A 21,692-nucleotide genomic window follows, 5' to 3' on the forward strand; every position below is an offset into this window, starting at 1 on the left:
ACAGCATTACTGTGATAAGCAACCATACCAAAATATGGATTGATTATTTTTACAGAGACATCACAGGCAGTCAGCTAATTCCTTTGAATCCCAATAGCTCTCATCTGTACGGCTAAAAGGAATTACGTTCAAGTACAGTAAAGGACTGTACAGAGTCATAAAAGGACTTTTTCATTTGAAAGTTGCTTTTTTTAACTTTCTCTATTATGCAGTTTTTGGCACAGAAACATATTGGTTTTTAATCTCTGTCAAGAGTCAAGTCATCAAGAGCAACAAAAAAAAAACCTGAGCTTGATTTCTATTCAATTGAAAGGAATTTATGTTAAAATAAAAAACAATAAATATCTTCCATTTTATAGTGGCTTTCAACCAAATTATCCCAAGTAATTTAAGCAAACGGAACAAATGGGCAAGTCAAATACACACTGGGATTGCTTCATCCATTACTGAAATGCAGCCACCTGTAGGGTGAGACATGGCTACTGTTCAAAAGCTCACAAGAACACTACATAGTAGCGTAGAGTAGAAAGCAAAGACTTATACAGTAACCAGTTAGAATGGAAGGGAGAAGTTGGGTAGGAAGAATTGAATTGCCTGTGTTGCACTCAGACCAGTACACAGGGCCATCACCTTTGTCCATTTGAAAAGTGCTTTGACATCTTTAATTTCACAACAGCGCTTTATGCACTTTATGCAGTAGTAACTCTTTGCAGCACATTTGGATCCAGATCTCAGTCTCATGGGGCTGGCCCCCATAATGCTTTATGCCAAAACTGGCTCCTACCACCCCCCTTTTTAAGTAGGGATAAATCCAAAACTGAACTTCAGTTTAATCTCTTCTCTACGTTTTTCAGAATGCTGATAATTATTTTTGTTTTTCATCAAAGGCTCAGCAATACTGTGCATGGGGAAGAGGGTAGATCTCACTGGCCTGATTCACCTGCAACCTATTGGTAATCGCTCTTCTGTTTCCCTTTATTTAGTTTGTTTATTTATTTACTTTAAAGGCAGAAGATAGTTGAATATGGAAATATTTTCAAAGCTGCCACTTGGAAAGAAAAATGTATAACCACAGCGCAGTTTGAGGAATTTGCAGGATTAATGATTTGGTCATTTATCACTTCTTTGCAGGATATCTTCAGAGAGTATCTACTGGCCAGTTAAATTTATCACTTTAGTCTGTGTGGATATTCCAAAACATTTATTTAGATCGTATGTTTCACTGGTATGCACAGTTTCAGTTTACTCTTCTATTTTGTGCTAGGGGTTCAAAATGGAAACAGAGAATCCCAAGACTAACTTTCTCAGAATGCTTGATCTAGTGCTTACCACTAGAATCCAGGACAAATATTGGTCTTGATAATCTCTGGAAATGAACCAGTGAGTGATCCTTTCCTGAAAATCCTAAATTTGAGCCAGTCAGTGCTGTTCCTGCTGCCTAGGACTCTCTTGTTTGAAGATGAGAGTTTTGCTCACACTGTTCAGTGATGAATTTTGAATTTCACATGTCAAATATTTGCAACAGTGTGCTTATAAGTGAGCAACAGGCTATTCGCAGGAAATATTCATAATATATAATTTCAAGGAACTCATCATCTGTTCATGGACAACCGAAGAAGAGAGACAAAATTCATCAAATAAATTACTGTTTACATTTTATGTGCTTTGCTCTACTGCAGTGTTTGGTACAGATTTGTCACAATAGTGACTCAAACCCATTAGGCCTGAACTTATTTTCCACAGCATTCAGGCTGTGTGTAGCTGCAACAGATAATTTATCTCTTAGAAATATTGTCTTCTTCACTGAAAATTGACACATTCCTTCTAAAGTATCAGTCTATGTGGCTGAGTTCCATATGAGTTTTCATTAATCTAGCATCATGTATCTTGCTTGCTCGGGTCCCAATTAATGTTAATGTACTCTTACATTTGAAGTCTTAATGTGTGTGTTTGTTTATGGGGAAAGTTGTGGGGAGAAATCCAGGCCTCACTGAATTTCCATTGACTTCACTGGGACTAGGATTTCACCCCTAGTCTCTAAATTGTCTAATGATGTAGAACCTTCATTTGGGATCTTTTTCCATGTCCCACTTTCTGTTTATATTACTACCATATCCATATCTTTACAAGATCCTCTTTCAAAAAATCAAACAAAAAAAAGGGGGGGGGGAGGGGAGGGGCTGCTGTTTTCAGTCCATATATGTAGACTTGTATCTTCAGGTCTGTGAGATGCTCTGAATTGCTTGTGACAGCTGCTGCCAACACACTCCTTTTGAAGTGCAGCACGCGTAGCAATCTATACAATTTCAGTACATGTTGCAGATAGGCCTGAATGGAAAAGTTAAGATCCAGATTTGTATGTGAACTTTCCCAGAGTGCTCATTTCCAAGTTAATGATCAATCTTATCGTGGTATGTGCATATAGACACACACACATACATAATTTGCTGCTCTAAAACAAATCCCCAATATACCTTGCTCGTAATGCATTTCATACCTGTGAAAATGTACATCTGTGGTTCCCCTTTAAGCCTGCTCTTAAGCTAGTTTTCAATGCAGCATCTTATCTTACTTCCTATTCCGTGGCTTTTCAATTTAGCCATTCATCACCCGTAACAACCTTTGAGGACCTTAACAACAGATTTGTGGAAATCTAAATATACCTCAACAGTCGAATTTCCATTATCTGTTTTGGCAGTAATATCCTTAAATATTTCCAGTAAGAGTTCAATTAAAGTCATAGAATGATGTTCAGACCTTTCAGAAATGATTACATATCAATTAAATAATGGATATTGTCCCATTTCTTGGAAACCTCTGAACAATGTTAACATATGGAACAACTGATTACCTTATTGACATGTTTGTACTGAATATGCTTCATATGACTATCTGGATATTAATTTTTTGTAATATAATTTGTGTATGTTGTTCTAGTTTCTATTTTTTCTTTTGTTTTTTCAAAAAAATATTTTAAAAGCTTTTAACAGGCAGGAAAAGGACTTCAGCAGATTAGTTAAACTTCCTGCCTAGATCTACGCTGGTTTTTCTTAAACAAAATATGATTTCCCATGTGTTTTCCTCCTACATTCCTAAAGATGTTATTCATGTATTTTCCACAACTAGTTTTTTTCACTAACTAGTTACTAGTCTATATTTTCTTAGTTTACCACTTTTTAGAATAAGAAGTGTGCCACTTTCCAATGCTCAAAAATATCTCCTAATTCTTTTATGGCTACATTTTCAAGAAAATCTACCTTTGTGAATTGGCAAATTGGGAACTGCATGTACATTGGTTCTACCTGTTTGCAGAGGAAATTGCTCAAGTTCCACACGCAAATGCCATTATGTGTGCTTTTACCTTGGTGCACTTGTGCATGTGGTTTTGGTTCTATAGGTGCAGTTAGAGCCCAAGTTATGAAAGTTTGAAGCTTAGACTATATGGTAGCTCCACTCCAAAAAAAGGCGCCACCCTGCTTGTCGGTGGTGCAGCACTGAACCCATCCTGGGCCTGAGGAAGGAGGAGGAAACATTTCTCTATCAGTGTTTGTATTATCTGCTTATTTAAATAGTAGCATTTTGAAACTGATCAGAGATCTGAATTGTTAGAATTCCCCCCTGGGGAGAAGCTTGAGTGGGCAGAGTGCAGGTGAATCTGTCACAGATGCATGAGAAATGGTTTTAATCCCAGTTAATTTTGTTTCAATTTCTTCCTTCTGTTAAATCTCATTCTCACATCTTTCCCCCTACTTCCATTTCCTTCACATTCCTTGTCTCCTTCCCCTCTGTGTATCAGCTCATCCAGTCTTCTCCTCTATATCCATCTTCTGGCCTCTTCCTCTGACTTTCATTTCTACATTTCTCCATTTCCCACACTCTCATTGTGTCATTTGTCTCCCTACTATTTTTCTTTCCCTCCCTTTCTGCTGCGCCTCACTCATACTAACACTCTCACACATGCTCATGTATAAATCAGCATTCTTTCTTTACTTCATCCAAGTCACCAAACTATTTGGGTAGTTTGATATCAATGAGAGTTATAGGAACTGCAGGATTGGGCCCTTTCAGAATAAGTAGCTTCTTTTGTTATCAATGGGAATTTCACCTGTGAAACAAGTGTGGAATACAGAATCAAAATTTAAAAATCCACACTTCAGATGTGAGCTGTGATGTTGGTCCTTAATATGTTAGTTGATATCTTAGTTTAACCCAGTCTGTACACTTAGTTATACTGCATGCTTTGTTCAACACACAGTGACTGCATCTAATATAGAAATCTAAAATCTTTCACTCTTGCAGTCCATAAAAACAGATGGTTTGGAGTTTTAAAATATTTTTTAAAATTTTTCAGCTGCTTAATATCTGCCAATTGATTTATTGTCCATACTGCCCTATGGTAAAATCCTGCCAGCGTAAGATCTTACTCTTACTTACAGAAATTGCTACCCAAGAAGGTCCAGCATCATCAATACTAATACAGTGGTGTCATCCATGTAATAGATGGGCCAGTTATGAGCCATTAAACCTATTACTGTGTGCCAGACCATTTTTTATAGTGGTGCCCAAGTGTAACACATAATTAATTCCCTCACTGATTGACAAAAATAAATTACAGTGCAATCAATCACTTTATATAAAAACTTGTCATTAATATAAGTGGAATATGGAGACATTTGCAATGGTCCAGTGCTGCTACTACTGGTAGAGAGTGGATTGCACCATTTCTCCAAAGAGTCCACGGTCTTGCTATTCATTTTTAAGTATAATTCAAAGGGTTGATTTTGATCAGTTGACTTTCAGAGTTCCTGTTGTTACTCAAGCTTTTGTCTGGGGTTGAGGGTTGACAGTGGGAAATGAAGAGAGTTTTGTTCTGGGTTGAGAGTTTTAGTTGCCTTGTTCGTGAATTATGTCATTATTTTTCATCAGTGTGCACACAGTTGAATCTGACAAACCTCAAAATAAATAATGCCTCCTGTGGTGTTTAAGGCATTCCCCAACTAGAGATGCACAAATTTTGTCCTGCTTATCAAGTAGACAGTAAATGTGAAAAATAATGGGGGAGTGGGCTCAGAGAGGACTGATTTATCGGCTCTCACAAAAATATTGTAGGTGATCTTCCTTTGCACAAAGGACTGGAACAGAATGAGAAATAGAAGGGAAATATTTATTGAAAAAACTGAATGAGGCACATTGATAGTCTCACCAATCAAACAAAAAGGAATCTGAATGCAGTGCTTACAAAAGTAGCCATCATGCATATGTCTGTTAAGTTATGATTTAGAAACAGTTGCATATTATGTAATGAGGTAGAAGGTGTGGGAAATGGATTAATAGGGCCAGATGGAGCTATACTAATTTACACCAACTGAAGATGTGGCCCATAGTGCTTTTGTCATGCATTAGACACTGAATTCTTTATGAATACAAACAGGGTTTTTAAAAATTATTCCACTTCTGTTTCTGCATCCAGTGTTGTTTGGGTCGTTTTTGCTTAGGGCATAGAGAGATGGGAGCCTGTAGCTAACATTGAGCTCTTTGCTGTAAATTTTTCAAGAGCCTCATTTCCATAAATCTGTAGGCATGTGCATTATGAGTGCACAGATATGTATCTACTTTGGGTACATGCTACCAGAAGTGTGAATACAAATCTCTTTTGGATGTGTGCGGAATTTGATATGCACCTTTATGGTCACTTGTGCATTCAAACTGGGGATTTGCGTGCAAAGCATGTATGTGTGCAAAGTAGGTATGCATTTGCACATTCACCACTGCACACCTACAAAGTGACTGAAAATTGGGCCCTAGGCCATAAAGATCTATTGTATATGATTTTGTTGCTCTCTTTTTATTCTGATTGTACAGCACCTAGCACAATAAGGTGTTGGTCCATAACTAAGGCTCCTGGGTGCTGTAATAATACAAAAAATAAATAATAATCATAATATATCATAAACAAGCCTTTGGTTAAAGCAGTCTGTTTTGAAGGTATCTGATGGTTCCTGCCTTCTGTGAGTTGTCAGTAAAAGGTGGCTTCCAGCAGGGAGGTTTCCCCAGCTAACTTACTGCAGATGTGTTTAACATTTTAAACAGTGATTTTGAGAATCTAGCTCCGTGCTGAAAATTCTGTAGAACGTCCCTTTTACATTGAAGGACTTTCTGCAAGGGCTGGAGTAGGGAAACAAATGCTGTTCATTCCAGCGTCATGTAACAATAATCAATAAAATACTAACTGAATCTTTGATCTTGGAAGAGAGGAACTGCCATTTTTGTTAGAAAACAGCAGAAGAAATCTCCTCCCTCCCCTTTTTTTCATTCAGGCAGATAACTTTAAACACAACAGTCTGCATTTTTGGATCTGCAGAAAAGATTATTATTAAAAATTATCATGTGTATTGCAGCCGTGTCCAGGAACTATGCTAGTCACTGGTTGTGATGTGCCATAATGACTGATGAAACACTTACCCATTAGCTAAGTGTAACCCACCAATGAGTGTGTGTTACAAGTCCCTCTCTGAGTTTGATCTGCAGAGGATATGAGTCTGTTATGGTGCCAGCTTTTTTAAATAACATGCAAACACGTATCAAACATGAGGGGTGAATTCATGCCTGCATTGAAGTCAATGGTAAAAGTCTGTATTGTCTTCAAAGCAACCAGGATTTCACCATGGGCAGATCTAGCTCTCTTGATGAACTCTGTGGCATATTAAGATTTTGCAGAATATAACTTTCATTAAAAAAAAAATGTCTAGCCTCCAAGTAAACCAAGTGCAAACTGTTCTTAGGTTGTCTTCTCAAGTTTGCAGACAGGCTGTCAGAGTAAGTCTGAAGCATGAACTTTCCTGCTCCCATTCATTTCATTTTCTGACTAGTTCAGATTAGTGCAGATGCTCCCTTTGAGAAAATGTGAATATATTGCTCAGTTGTCATAACAAAGAAAAAACCAGAGGTATTAGATGAAGGATTTCCTCTAAGAACACACAAAAGGGATTGGGCCAAATGTAGAGCAGGAGACTTACTTCAAATATTCAGTAAGAAACTTCATCACCATGTCCCTTCTGGAGCTCATTGCAGAGTAGTAGTAACCCTGATGAGAGACAAACTGTTCCAGTTTGATGATCGAGTCAGCTGAGTCTAGCAATTTTCTATCCTTCCCTTAAAAGGCATGACGCCAGAATTTCCCACCACTCTGGGGGAGTTGCTGGGGAGCCTTTCAGAAGTCAGGCATCCGAGTAAAGAGAGGAAAAAAAAGTCACGTGGAATATACTACCTTCAGCTCCTACTTAGTGTTCTATGGGCTAACTAGATCCTCTGCTATATCAGAGCTCTTGCTAGCCCTAAATTACCTGGGGATTCCCTTACACCAGGGGAATCCCCAGCTGGCCAGATCTGCAGGCTTTCTGGCTGTCTTTGCACTGTTGATAGTTAGTTAGGATATTTCAGTCCCAATTCAGCAAAGTATTTAGGCATGTGTTGAAGGTGGCATCAGTGGGATTACTCACATGCCTAAAGTTAAGTAGGTTTTTAAGTGCTTAGCCATACAGCTGTTCCCCATTAGATGCTGGAGCTAATGTCTGAGATAAATCATGTGAAAACTGCACTAGACCAGTTGCAGAATGTAGGTGCAATAGGAGAAATTAAGGCTGGCAATTTCCTCGCTTTGGTTAGCTTTGTGTGTGTTACATTACAGTTTAAAGCAGTTTAATTTTCTGGATGAGAGAAGCTCAAGAGAACTATTCTGAAGAAGTACATTTCCAAAGTCCAGCTGTCTCCAAATAGGATTCAGTTATGAGTCACTGTCTGTTAGTCTTTTAACATGTAACCTTTTGAGGCTGTTTTGGACCCATTCATATCTTCTTTGGTGAAGTTGGATGACTTCATTACCTTCTACCTTTTCTTCACTGACACAAAGGCATTTTTAACAAGATAACTAATGCATGATAATGATCTTGCTATAAAATACTAAATGGAGAGAAGGCACTTACAGTGGTTATCGCTAGGTGACTATGCGAGGTCAGCCCCATATCGCTGCCTGTAACTGACCTCAGCTACTTCACCTCCCAATAGAACTAAAGTGCCTTGTGTCCATTATTTTTTACAGTGGGATTTCTAACGGAATTAGTTATCCTGCGGTAAAATCACACCTATTTTGCCAGTGAAGACATAGTCTAAATCTGGTAAATATTCAGATAATTATTTCCTCATTCCATGGCAGGGATGCACATATGTTTATTAAAAATAAAGTAAGTTTGGTTTGGTTTGAGTTATGATTATAGGTTCAGTCTGGGGAAGGGGATTTCTGTTTTACTCACACTGTTTATATACATGTATAACAGTAGAGTGTCTTTCATACTTAGTGCTCCTTTCAAACTGCAAACACTATGGCCATGTCTACACTACAAAATTATGTCGATCTAACTTACGTCGGCATACAGCCACCGCAGTTATTAAATCACTGGTGTGTGTACACACTCTAGACTCCTTGTATTGATGGTGTGCATTTTTACCAGGAGCGCTTGTATTGATTGTATTGTCAGTGTGGGGTACTGTGGGATAGCTCCTGAAAGCCATTAACAATCGATGAAAGCAATGCAATGTCTACGCTGACACTGCGTTGGCCTAATTACATCGACTGATATTCCATGCTGCTTGCAGAGGTGATTACTAAGTTGTCATAGGGAGGTACGTGCATCGGTGGGAGTCAAATTTAATTGAAGACACTTCCACAGCTAATTTGACACAAGGCAGCATATGTCAACCTAACCCTGTAGCGTAGACCAGGCCTATGAGACAGAAACGAGTGATACTTCTTTACCACAGATTTCCTTGTAAATGTCATCCAATATTTCAGAACTGAGACATATGATGAACAGAGGTAGTTCATATGAGACATATGATGACATGAGACATATGAGACATATGATGAACAAAAAGTGTGTGTGGGGGGATGTTGTGAGGGGGGAATAAGGAAAAACATAATTAGGAAAGATGTATCTGTTCACTGAAATGTCAAACTTTTTGAAAATTTTCAATCCACTCAAATAATGAAAGCTATTTCCCCTCTCCTGGAGCAGCCAGTTGTGGAAATGATTACATTTACTGTACAGACAGCATGGCTGAATATTAATTGTGTCTGGAGTTACGGAATGCTTAGTAAAATCTATATTATATTTTTGTGGAATATATTAGGGTTCAAGAAAGGGGGAGAGAGTTTGGTGGTCACACAAAGGCAGTGTGATTGATCTAGCTGCCAAATATTAAGTGCCGTAAGGCAAGTGCAGACAGAGAGTCCCATGCTGCTCCAGTGCAAGTGTGCCTGTATACTGTGTTTCCTTGTAAACCCTTAGTGTATCCCTCAGTTGCTGAGATTGCTCCACCTAGCCTGTGGCTTCCCAAAAGCTAAAGTCAGAAGACCTTTGCAATGAAACAAACAAGCAGCTTGCTCGACGTTTGGTTGCATGTGTTAAATGTGATTTGACTTTGATAATCTCCAAATAAAATTCTAACCTCAAATCTTCCCTAATAGTCCTTCCCTCTTCTTAACTTCTGTTTAGAATTCTAATGAAAAGCAGATAAAATAGATGAATCACTAAAGCCACGTGATTCTTTGTTCATTTTAGATTCCAGTAATCTGTGGTTGTATTTTAAAGAAAGCAGCAGATCTCAGCAATAAGTAGAGAGTGATCACACAGTGCCACCTGGGAGGTAGAATTGGAGGACGTTAGTGGAGTTAAAATACTATGGTTAAGGGCTACTAAAAAACTAATGTTGGTCCTTCTCCAAACTTTAGTGGTCACATAGTACTGAGGGCAAAAAACCCACATTATTTTGGGGGCCATGCTATTGTCGTTCACAGATTTCTGTGAACCTCTCTCCCTTCACTGGATTTTTCTTTTTCCATTTGTCAGATAGAGACTTGCAGCTGCAGAAAAAGATTAGTCCTGTGATCCCATATTGAATCCCTTTACCTGCTACTAACTGAAATTGACAGGTATTGCATGAGCACTCAGCAGCATTTGCCACTAGTTCAGTATTTTTGTTCAGGAGCATGGGGACATTGGTATTTGTCCTCTGTAGCTACAGGTGCTGACTATCTTGTATAGGTCAGATGAGATGAGGGAAAGCAAGTAACTTGCTTGCCAGTCAAGGTGGGCAGCTGGACTCTGAAATGTTTCATCTCTCTGTTTTTAAAAACTTTTATTATTTTGAAGTGCATAACAAATACATATACAATACTGCAATGCCATCAGATTATAGGACATATTGGGTGTGATTTCCACACCCTGTCCCATTATCTAGTCATATTCATTCTGCAAAGTAGGTGTAAAACATTATCATGTGATTTGATAGAATTTTATATTCACTTTGCCTGTGCAACCTTTATTAAGCTCCCTTTTGCATATGCATTATGATACAGTCTTTAAGTACATGGTCACATACTATTTTTTCACAGGACCCCTGCTTCATTGGTGCAGAGGATGGCTACTCAGAGGGGCAGAATTAAGGTTGCACTGGCAACTTTAAAGCATTTCCTAACTTCTAAAAACTAGAGCTTGTTAAAGTTTTTCACATGGAAACCTTTTTTTTTCATTGCAAAATTGCCCTTTTACAAGTAAACAACCATTTGCAAAAAAAATTTACAACATTTTTGAACATTTCCATTTTCACTAAATTTTCAAATATTATAAAAATAATTTTCAATTTTGATTTATTTACTTACTTTATTTTTTTGGTGATATATCACCAGAAACAATGTTTTCTTTCTGAAAACTGTGTTTTCAGCGAATAAAAATGAAAAAAACCCCATTTTAAATAAATTTTGAAAATTATTTTAGTAAAACACATTTAACAGACCATTTCACAGACAGTGGATACATTTCAAACTATGTGGAACAGAAATTTTTTTTTTAAATTTCAAAAATGTTTGCAAAATCGTTTTTGTGTTTTTCACCAGTGCTTCCAACATCTGTAGTTAACAATAAACATGTACCAGAAATTTTTTTGTATGAATATTTGATTATAAATGGTTCATCTTCACTGTTAATGATGGAAATGCTGTTTCAAGCTATATTTCAAGAGATATTCCTGCTATCAGAATAGGGAACTCAACTCTATACTATTGTTGCTGAGTAAAACTAAATATAGAAACATGCACACAGAGGAACATTTCTCTGCCATGTCTGTCAAAACTGTCATCAAACAATTCAGTGCCTTATAGAGAGAGACATCATTTTACTTGTTTGATTTAAAGATTTTCCATCCCTTTGGGACTCCTTCATAAAAAGATAAAATAAATAAATAAATAAATTACAGCCAGTATGGTAAAAATGATAGAACACTCAAGATAGAGAGGGTTTGTCTAATCAGTGAACTGTTCCCACTAACTAGAGTCTGGAACAGCGCAACAAAATGCTGCAATTTTCCTTGTGTGATTGCTACATATAGCTTGTTTGTGAATCAAAGAAACTCACTACAGCGGACCACATCACTTATGAGGATCTCTAAATTGGAAAGCGTCTGGAAGGTCAAACTACAACAAATTCTTTGGAATCTAAAGCTATGTCTACACTGACGGCGGCAGAGTTGCCGCTGTCAGATCGACTTATCTGGATCAACTGAGCGGTCAGTGAAGACCCGCTCAGTCGATCCAGAAGTAGACGTTATTAATCCACCCCCTGCAAGTGGTGCAGTGCAGTGAAGATGGCACGCAGAAAAGAAGCACAGAAGTCGACGGGAGTTACGCAAATTCTTTGCGTAGTTTGCGTAACTCTGGTCAACTGCCACTGAATCTCCAAGGTAAGTGTAGACAAGCCCTGAGGGATAAAGTGAGTAGGACATGTTCACCTGTGAAGTCTCAGCTATGAATTTAGTTACCTCCCTGCCCAGTCTCCACAAAACAGGCTTCATGAATTTAAGAAGCTGGCTGAGATATACAGATTAAAAATAACTTTTCACACCTACTTTTGAAGCCAGGTCCCTGGTTTACCAGGCTGGTCCTCTAGACCCTAACGTCTATGCTTATTGACCTACAGACATACAGCAAGACCAGTCCACTTACACAAGCTTTTGCCTGAAGGAATATGGGGTGCAATGTGAGTTCTGTCTTTTAAGGGGTGTGTTGGAGTATTTGCTGGTGATGTGCCAGTTTTACAATTTGTGGTTTAACAATTATATTTATTTTTCAGTGAGTGCTAAGAGATGGTTTTGCTTGGCATATTTTTTAATCAAAATCGATACATAAAATTTCTAAAGTTCAAGGTGTTGGTATATTCTCTTATAAGTTAGCCAAGGTGACTATGTTTACAAATGAAAGTCATAAATGACTGAAAACAGGCAGTTAAAATGGAATTGGTCTGCAATTATGGCAAGCTATATCACTTGTGCTAAAATATGTACATATGAATAGGCAGTGTGCTCTACTGTTTAGAGCTGAAACCCTTGGGTTCAAACACCAGTCCTTCCTCTGACTTGTTTTCTTGCCTTGGGCAAGTCATTCAGGTTAACATTTTACAAAGTGACATCTGATTTTGAGTGTGCCAACCTGAGACACTTTGGGCCTGATTTTCAGAAGTGCTGAGTCCCTACAATTCTAGTGGAAGGCAATGGGAACAGCAGATGATGAACTTGGCACAAGGTATCTCAAGATGGGCACCTAATAGAGAGGCAAACAAAGGCAAAGGCCACTGGAGAAAATGTTCAGTGTAATATCTGTTTCTCTTTCATTAAATGTAAAATGGAAATAATAATGTTTGCCTACCTCTCCTGGGTGTTGCAAAGATGAATTAATGTTTGTAAAGCACTTTGCAGAGCGAAGTATTCAGTATTATTATAAATCAGATCATTATGTGAACATTAATAAGCTATTATACCCAAGATGCTTTTTATACTTGGATATAAGATCTGTTCAATCGATTCTTTCACTAAACATGCAATTTTGCTTTCTTCTGGTAAGATGTGTTGAGATTTCACATGTCATTTCATTCTGATTTTGATAAGAATGTGGTTTTACTGTATGCTTAGTTCTGTTTCCATATGTAACATTTAGTCAAATAAATACTGTAATTTCTCCTCAGTTACAGAATTGTTTCCTAAAAAACAATGTTTTCCTCTGTTCTTTCCTCTTGATCTGCAGTGCACAGTTTGGGACTGGGATTCCAATGGAAAACATGACTTCATTGGAGAATTTAGTTCAACATTCAAGGAAATGCGAGGAGCAATGGAAGGAAGACAGGTATGTTCAAACCGTGTATAATATCTTAAAATAATAATAGTAAGTGTGTGTTATTGGTACCCTTCTGTGCCCAATCCACAGAGGATATGAGTCTGTTACGGGCTCAGCTGGTGAGACTTGGCTCTTAACTAAAACTATAGCAACTCATGCTTTTAGCTTTGGAGGTCCCCAGTTCACTCTCCAGTGTGTTGGCCAAGATGGCAGCCATCAGAATAGCACTATTAGATATATTTTAAATGTTATCCATAGATAATCAGAGACTTGAATGTACTGGCAAGATTTCAAGTTGATTTGCCCCTTGTGTAGTTTCACTGACTTAAATGGAGTGTAAGTTAGTATAGAATTTGAACCTCTATATTTATTAACCGTATCAGGAGATTAAAGTTCATTGTTGAGTATTTCAGTTTCAGATTTTGACCTGAAGAACATTGATGGGAAAGATCGAAAGATTTGGAGGTGCATTTTGGGTAGCTTATCCAAACCTGTTTGGTTCTGAAATTGAGCTGGAAGTTTATGAAAATATTGATTTTACTTCTCACAAGATTTCCAGAATACCTTGGTTGTATTTGGAGGGGGCGGTACAATCAGAGTAGCTACTCTGTCCTCATGCTTCTGGTCTTGACCAAACCCAAGAAATACAGAGGAACTCAAGAGTGAAAACAAAACAGAATGTTAGCTGAAGGGATAGATAAAAATTCAGATCATTTCTGATTTTTATCTGAACTAATTCATCTATCCCTACTACAGAGGTGATCTGTGTAAAGTGACCATTTTCATAGGAAGTGTAATGAGAACTCATGAGATTTGCCATGAAACCTCCTGATAATTCAATAGGATGAAAATGACATTGTGTGTTATGTGTAAAATCACTGCACTGTTGCTTTGTTGAGAAGTGGTTTGCATACAGAGCTGGGAGTCAGGATTCTTGTATTCCTTTTTCTGCTCTGTGCTTGAACCTGTGTAACTTTGGGCAAATCTTCTGATAGTGGTCTGCTTTTCATAGGTGCTAAGTGCCCACAACTCCCATGGAAGTCAATAGAAATGCAACTGCTCAGCTCCTTTGAAAACCAGGGTATAAATAGCCTTTCTGTAGTTCAATTTATTCAGTTGTATAATGGGGATAATACTATTAATTTACTGGGAAGTTGTAGGGCTTAATTAATTGATATTTGTAAAGCACACTGAGATCCTCAAAGGGAAAACACTGTATCAGTGCAAAGCAACTTCCTATTGAAATCAATGGGAGATGTTGGCACTCAGCAACTTTCAATTTTGGGCCCCCATCTTGTCAAGCTATACTGATGTCATCAGTTCTCCTGATCCACAAAGAAATATGAAACTACATTGGCTTAGCTTGTGCTCTTCTAGATGTGAAAAGGTACAAGAAGATTGGGAAGGATATATTCACGTTTCAAAGAGGGCATTATAAACGATAAAGAATAAAATGCCACAATTAAGCACTACGTATTTATAATTACCGCCATGGTAGAGCATAGGAATCCCAATCAGGCATCAGGGCCCCGGTGTGTACTTACAGTATGTAAACACAGCATACAGTCTTTGCCCCCCAGAGCTTACAAGTCTAGATGTCAAACTGGATGCAAGAAGCAAACAAAACAGATAAATAGGGTCAGGCTGGCTAAGGTAACCAAATGAACAGAAGTACAGGAGAAAATAGAAGTCTCAGCTCACCACTTGTCAAACCAATCCAGATGATAGAGATTTTTAGGCATCTCAGCAAAGGTAGACTTTAAGGAAATTTTAACAGGGAGTTTTCCTCTCCCTGGGGGAAGGTGGTATAGGAGAAAGTGCACTGGTCCCAGAGGGAGAAGAAGACAAAGCAGCGATGAAGTGTAGCATTGCTGGCAGAGCAATGGTGGGGGTCGATGGCTTGATTTAGTTAAGTGATGTTATACATAAGGTGAGGTTAAATGTTGAAGGACAAGATGAGCTTGTGTTTAATGCTGTAGGGAGGAAGAAGAGCTAGTGGCGGGATGCACATAGAGGGGTAATTTGGTTGTATCTATGAGCCTGGAAAATGATCCTAGCAACAGAATTTTTAATGGACTTGAGGGAAGAAATGTGGCTGATATCAGGGTCAGAGAGGAAGAGATTACAGTAGTGAAGAACAAGATGATGAGAGCCTTGACCAATAGCTTTGGCAGTCTGGACAGAAAAGAGAAGGAAGAATCTTTGACATATTGTATAGGTAGAAGCTGCAAGACTAAGATATAGCCTGGATTCGTGGGCCAAAAGAGAGGGCCTAGCCAAAGAGGATGGGCCTAAGAGACTGGGATGATGGCAGTATAATCCACAGTAATGGACATATGAGGAAGAGGGGAAAGTTGACTTGGATTTGTGGAGGGGAGATCAAAAGGTCAATTTTGGTTCTGTTGAGCTTACGTTACCATCTGGACTTCTCTGAGGAAATGTCAGACAAGCTGAGATGTGAGTTGCGCGATGGGAAGCAATAGAGAACTAGATTTGTGAGTTGTTGTGGTAAAGGTGTTAATTGATGCATGTGGATAAGAGCATCTACAGAGACAAAAGCAGGAGACCAAGGGATGAACCTTGGGGAGCACCCAAAGAAGGAGCAATTGGAGGATCCATGGAACAAGACTTGGAAGTAGCCATTGGAGAAGTAGGAGGAGACTCATGAGAAGAGAGAGTTGCAAAAACTGATGGAGGACAGAATTTTCAGAGCGTGGTCAATGGTATACAAACCAACTGAGAGATTATGGAAGATGAAAATGGAGGGCCTTGAGATTTGGGCAGGGTTGAGTCATTAGAAACTTTATTAAGAGCAGATACAGTGGAATGTGAAAACTTTGTGCATGTGTGTGTGTGTGCGCGTGTGTGTGTGTAGGGAAGACACGGAGTGGATTCAAGGATGGTCTAGGACCTTGGGAACTCAGTGCATCAGGGTATAAAGTACAGTCTATAATCTTGAAGGCAATGTTATTTCCTTTAATATTAGAGTATTTTTAAATATGTGAAAAACGCCCTTGAAATTCCATTTTGTTGTTTTTATTTTCATTTGAAGTAAAATCCTGACCCCAATGAAATCAATTGGATATTTCCCATTTGGGGGTCATTGGTTCTTTAATTTTCATTTTAATGCTTTGCTGTGTTCTTATTATAAGCTGTTGAGATGCTTAATAATAGGTACACTAAAATATTGAGTTATTTCCCAGCTATGTTCCTCAGCAGAGCACAGTGCCGTGAGTGGGGGGTTTTCCTGTTGAAAGCATTACACTAAATTAAAAAATCGTTAATGGTTTCAGTAGAAACTGGGGATGAGTTAGAGTTAATTGGAATTACTGAGCAAGCTTCTTATCCCTCCCGGGGCAGCTGACATCCCCATCACAAGGCTGGCTTATTAGCAACACTCAAATCCAGAAAGTTGCTAGTGTGCTTCTGGGAAGGATATTTGAACTAACTGACCCACCGTGCAGTGTCATTGTGCATCCTATTGTTATCTGGAAAAGATCGTCTGAAAATGAAATCAGCAGAAAGAGAAGGTGAAATTCTTACTGTAATTATGTACCTGAGATAACTAGTCTCTGATTCTAATTCTATTTCCAGGCAAATTTCTTTCTCCTATTTACATTCATGCAAGTCTAAGCATATAGATTCTATCAGCTGCTGGAATGCAACAGCAAACCAATCTCACAGCCTGGGAAGAGCTAGTCAGAGCACTCACCTGACAGCCAAAGACCTTTTGTTGGTTGAGTGTTGTTTTTTATCTCTCTCCCTCTGCCTCTCCCCCAACGCTTGCCCTGCCTTTGCTGCCATGAACTCTGATTTGCAACTAATCGGTTTCTTATGAATTATAGTTTCTAAGAGAGAATTGAATTATTACTTTATTAATAATTTCACTTCTTTATGGCAGTTTGATCCTCACAAATTAGGGTTGATGGCAGTTATTGAAAATGATAGATGATTTGGCATATCTAATTCGAGAAGTTGTCATTTCCTATTATTATTTAATCCTGGAGCCATTAATGTTGATAAATTCTCTGTGTGGGAATTAAAAATGTTGGACTCCTAGACTGTTGATGGTGTTGTAGTGACTGCTCTGATGGATATGTGGGAATTAAGCTAAAAGTGCAAAACAAACTTGGTTCACACTTTATAATAAGGGTCTGTTTATAAATAGGGTTAATAAATGGCAAACCAGTTGATACAGAGTCCAACAAGTCAGTAGGTTGCTTATAACTATCTATAACATTTTCTGTTGATGTGTTTATAAGCATCTGTACTATAACATATGACTCAAAGTCTGTAATATGCTTCTAACATCTATCAGTGGTTTACTAAATTTTCCTTTATAAATCATTTAGTTGGAGCTTTAATATGAAGTGTGATCCAAACTTGTCCTCTTAGGACCAGACTGAGTCAGTGGAGCTGGACCCACTTACACCAGGGTTGAATTTGGCTAATACATTTTAGGGCACTTACTTATTAGATTGCAATAGTGAATGTCAAAAATTAATCAGAAAATGAATTTGAGTGGAATGAGAGCTTTCACAAAGAGGGGACAGCTTCTAGGCTGAATAATGTTAGCAAGGCCAGCCTGGTGAGAAAACAACAGCTTTAAGTAAATGTCTGTGGGTGGGAAAGGGAGCATATAATAATGGTAAAATGTTTGCATCCATGATGGAAATTTCTTTAAAAGACAGATACTCTGTCGCCAAAAATGACACACACAAGAATCATCAGAGATGCTCTGAACCATCAAGCTTATGGGAAAGCATAGCAGACATGGGGAGAAACAACAAGGAGCAGTTTTACTAAATTAATTTTTATCCCAAGCATGGGATTGGGAGAGTTGTACTGTCCCAGGCATATGAGGTTATTACAGTAATTTACCAGTTCTCATTCCACTTGTAGCACAAACAGACATCACACATCTCAAAATAACACCTGTACTTTAAAGTGGAAGACACCTGTTTTTACACCAGATGCCAAACGTTATTTAGGAGAATGCACATCAGGGTTGTTTTAAAAAACTGAACAGCTAACAAACATCTGCAAATCATACATCTGAAAAATATATCGGATCCTTATATTACCTTTTCTTGAGTCTTGTCGTTCCAAGATTGGCCCTTCACAATTTAACCTTAGCTTTCTTCTCAATGGCCCCAATTCAGGAAAAGCACTTAAACACATGCTTAACTCCGCCCTTATCCAGTACAACGTTAATTTCTGTGAGATGTAAGCTCATGCTTAAAGTTTAGCATGTGCTTAAAGTGCTGTTCTGAATAAAGATGCTTTCCTGAATCAGGGCCTATATTGTGCAATTGTTTTATAACATTTATTAATACATTAACCACTCTGATGACTTAAAAAGTAGAATGGAAAAGAATGCTAAATATTAATTGGTAAAATCGTTCACAGTTGAACTGGGGGAAATCCTCTTCTAATTAAAAATAACAACAAAAATCACACAGTTTTGAAAATAGAGGCAATAGAACCAGATGGATTGGAAAAAAGCCATAGAAACATAAACCACCTGGACCCTAATGCAATGGGAGAAATTATGTAATAGAAAAATCTGTCTTTGTATTTACAAATTAAAAACAAATAGGGAAGGGAGAAACCTTCCTAGATCTTCTATCTCCACTGGCATTTCCACAAGATTATTTAACTCTCCCGTAGAACTTTCATTATATACACCTCATTAATTAGAATGTTCTGTCAGACAAAACCATGCCACCTCTCTCTGGGGATTCCAGTAAGTGAGATTCGGAGGGGACATCAAAGCCAGCTCAAAACTCCCCCCTCTATCCAAACTTCTGAATGTTGTCCCAACCTCCACGGCCTTCAGAGGATCAGGGTTCTATTGCACTCGCATAAGTGAGCATGTGTGCGACAGTAAAGCAATTACTGACTTCAGTAATGCACCAAGGCCATTCTCAGTTTGACTGGTTTTAGTAGACAGTTCCAGTTCTCTTTTTTTACATCAGAGGGTCAAATCCACTCGATGATCTGACAGTGCAGACCCCACTGGGGACAGCACAACGCATCAGGGATCTCCCTTTCATCAGGTAATCTGCAAGCAGTCAGCACAGCTCCAGAAGTGCTGGCTTAGCTTTAGAGTCTTGGTCAAGAGAATGGGGAATGCACTGTGATATTCACTGCAGTCTCCACATGCGAGTCTCCTGTGGAGCCCTGGCAGAGATTAAAAGCAGCCAGCCTCCCATGGTGGGCACCTCCAGCAGATAGCGGTGTGAAACACCACCTGTCCTCCTGGGAGGAGGCGGGGAACGCAGTGGCCCTTAGAGGCACAGGGGGATGCAATTTGAACCTTTGGAACCAGCAGGAATGAATCTATCCTGAAAGCAAACTGCTCACCCTGAGTCAATAGGATGACATATTAAACAGGACATTGATATGATAGAGGCCTATATATGTTTCAGCAGAAATTCACTAAAAGAAAAAGGAATTTAAAATTAAATAAATGAAAAGGTATTCTTTGGAGAAAATACCCACTGATGATGGTCAATGCACCAATTGATGAGCGTCATCCACTCTGGCTTCATTCCTCACATGCATTTTCCTGGTGTATATGTGAGGTGAGCACAGGTCCAAAGTGAAAACAAAAGCTGTGTGTCACAGTTTCTCTTGCCTCAGGGTACATGGAACCCCTTCCGTTGGATACCTTCATTTATTTATTTGACATATTGGCTAATGCCATTGCTTGAAGTAGCTGCTCAAATTTCAATGCTTTTAAATATGTATTTTTAGCAAGTTTTCTTGACACATGGGGCCAAATGTAGACACTGCCTCTTTCCTTTACATACGTGTTGGAAGAGATGTCTTGGTGGGATCCATAATTTTTTAACCCACTTTTGGGGGATTGGTAGCAGAAGAGAAGCAAACAAACTTGTGGAAGCAAACAATGTCCTTTATTTCAAGGAGTAGTTCCTTTGTTTGGGGATCTATGTCCCAAATTTCAGAGAAGGGAGGGTTAGAAATATGACTACTTTGCAAGTGTGAGCATTATTTTGTCAAATTTCACTAGGGAGAATTAAAGGGGGAAAAAACCCCAAAACTATCTGCTTCAAGTTTTCTTAAAACTGGGCTCAGATTAAACCCAGATGTTTCCCTCAACCTGGATTGAGGGTGAGTGTTTTAAAGAAACCCCAAACCAGTCTACATTTGGGTTTTCATTACAAACCTTTTGCACAGCTCTTGTAATAAATTAGCAGAAGTGGCAAAGACACATTGCCTCCTGTTTCATGACAAGAAAAGAGCTCACATAGCCCCGAGCTGTCAGATATATGGAAGAAATGTTAACTGGTACACTATTAGTATGATGAATCTAAGTTTCACAATGTTTAACAATAATGTCAGAGTATAGACTCTTGAATTAGTTACCTTTCAGCTGAAAGATTAATTTAAATGATGAAAATGAATCATTAATAAAGGTGACAAATACCATAGCAATAGCAGATGTAGGAGAACACTAAAAACAAACTTGTCTTAACAGTTAAAGCAAAATATTTGAAACCATTTGCATCATTACTTACCTGCCAATACCTGCGCTGAGGATTCTGTTTCCTCTAGAAAAGCTGATGATGTGGAAAGGGTTGTACAGGGAATTTTAGAAAATGATGCTTGTCATTTTAATCAGCTCCTGCTGTGTAAAGCAGAGCTCTGAGGTCAGATCTTGGCAGATAAGTAAAGGAGGAGGTGAATTTTATTTTAAAAGAGTTTGTCATTTTTATTTCTAAGTCTACCCATGATCTGGGAGCTTAAACATTTTTCATTTTAAAAAAGCTTTTCAGTTCACCAAAACATCAGCTAGTGTATTTACCTGATGAAAATTTATTCTTTCCCTCTGTTTGTTCACTTGACAGGAATTTCCTAAAATGATTATCTATTTTGCTTGTGACACCAATTGATCAGTTAGGTTTCTATTGCCTGTACATTTAATATTTTAATAATACTTAGGAATTATCTAGAACGTCATCCATAGATCTCAAAGTGCTTTACAAAGGGGGAGAGGGGTAAACTTTATTATCCACATGTTACTACCACACAGAAAAGTTAAGTGGTGTGAGCAAGGGCACGCTCTTATTCTATATGTTCTTTTGTTCACACTATATGTTCTTTTGCCACCCAAATTGTTATAGCAGCTGAACACCTTCCTGAAGTGGATTAAGCACTGAAGTGCATTAAGTGACTAATAACTATTATGTGTGGTTCATCCTCTCCCCAAGGGAGAATTGTATGTTCAGTGTAGTGTTGTTGTTTTTGTTTTTAATGTACACACTGCTATGAGTTTGTCCTGGAGAAGGTCAAAGAAGTGCACCTTGCAGTTGGAGTGGAAGGTGGTGAGGTTTGTGATGGTCTGTTCGGTGGAATTCAGAATCAGAGTTGGGATTAGAACTCCTGACTCCTATATTTTGCCCTGTCCACTAGACACCGCTGCCTCCATTGTAATTTGTAAACTAAG

General features: G+C 38.4%; 1 protein-coding gene across 2 annotated transcripts in view; it reads left to right on the forward strand.

Moving 5' to 3' along the window:
• CPNE4 (copine 4) overlaps positions 1 to 21,692 on the forward strand; it is a 323,296-nt gene that overhangs the window by 235,129 nt on the left and 66,475 nt on the right. For both annotated transcript variants that reach the window (XM_067561613.1, XM_067561614.1), the window contains exon 8: positions 13,130 to 13,228. In XM_067561613.1, coding sequence (XP_067417714.1) covers positions 13,130 to 13,228 — 99 coding nt within the window. The remainder of the gene's footprint in view (positions 1 to 13,129; positions 13,229 to 21,692) is intronic.

The sequence above is a fragment of the Emydura macquarii genome, unplaced genomic scaffold (genome assembly GCF_026122565.2).
Source record: "Emydura macquarii macquarii isolate MOO-44397 ecotype Brisbane River unplaced genomic scaffold, CSIRO-AGI_Emac_v2 contig_2422, whole genome shotgun sequence".
NCBI lineage: Eukaryota > Metazoa > Chordata > Testudines > Chelidae > Emydura > Emydura macquarii.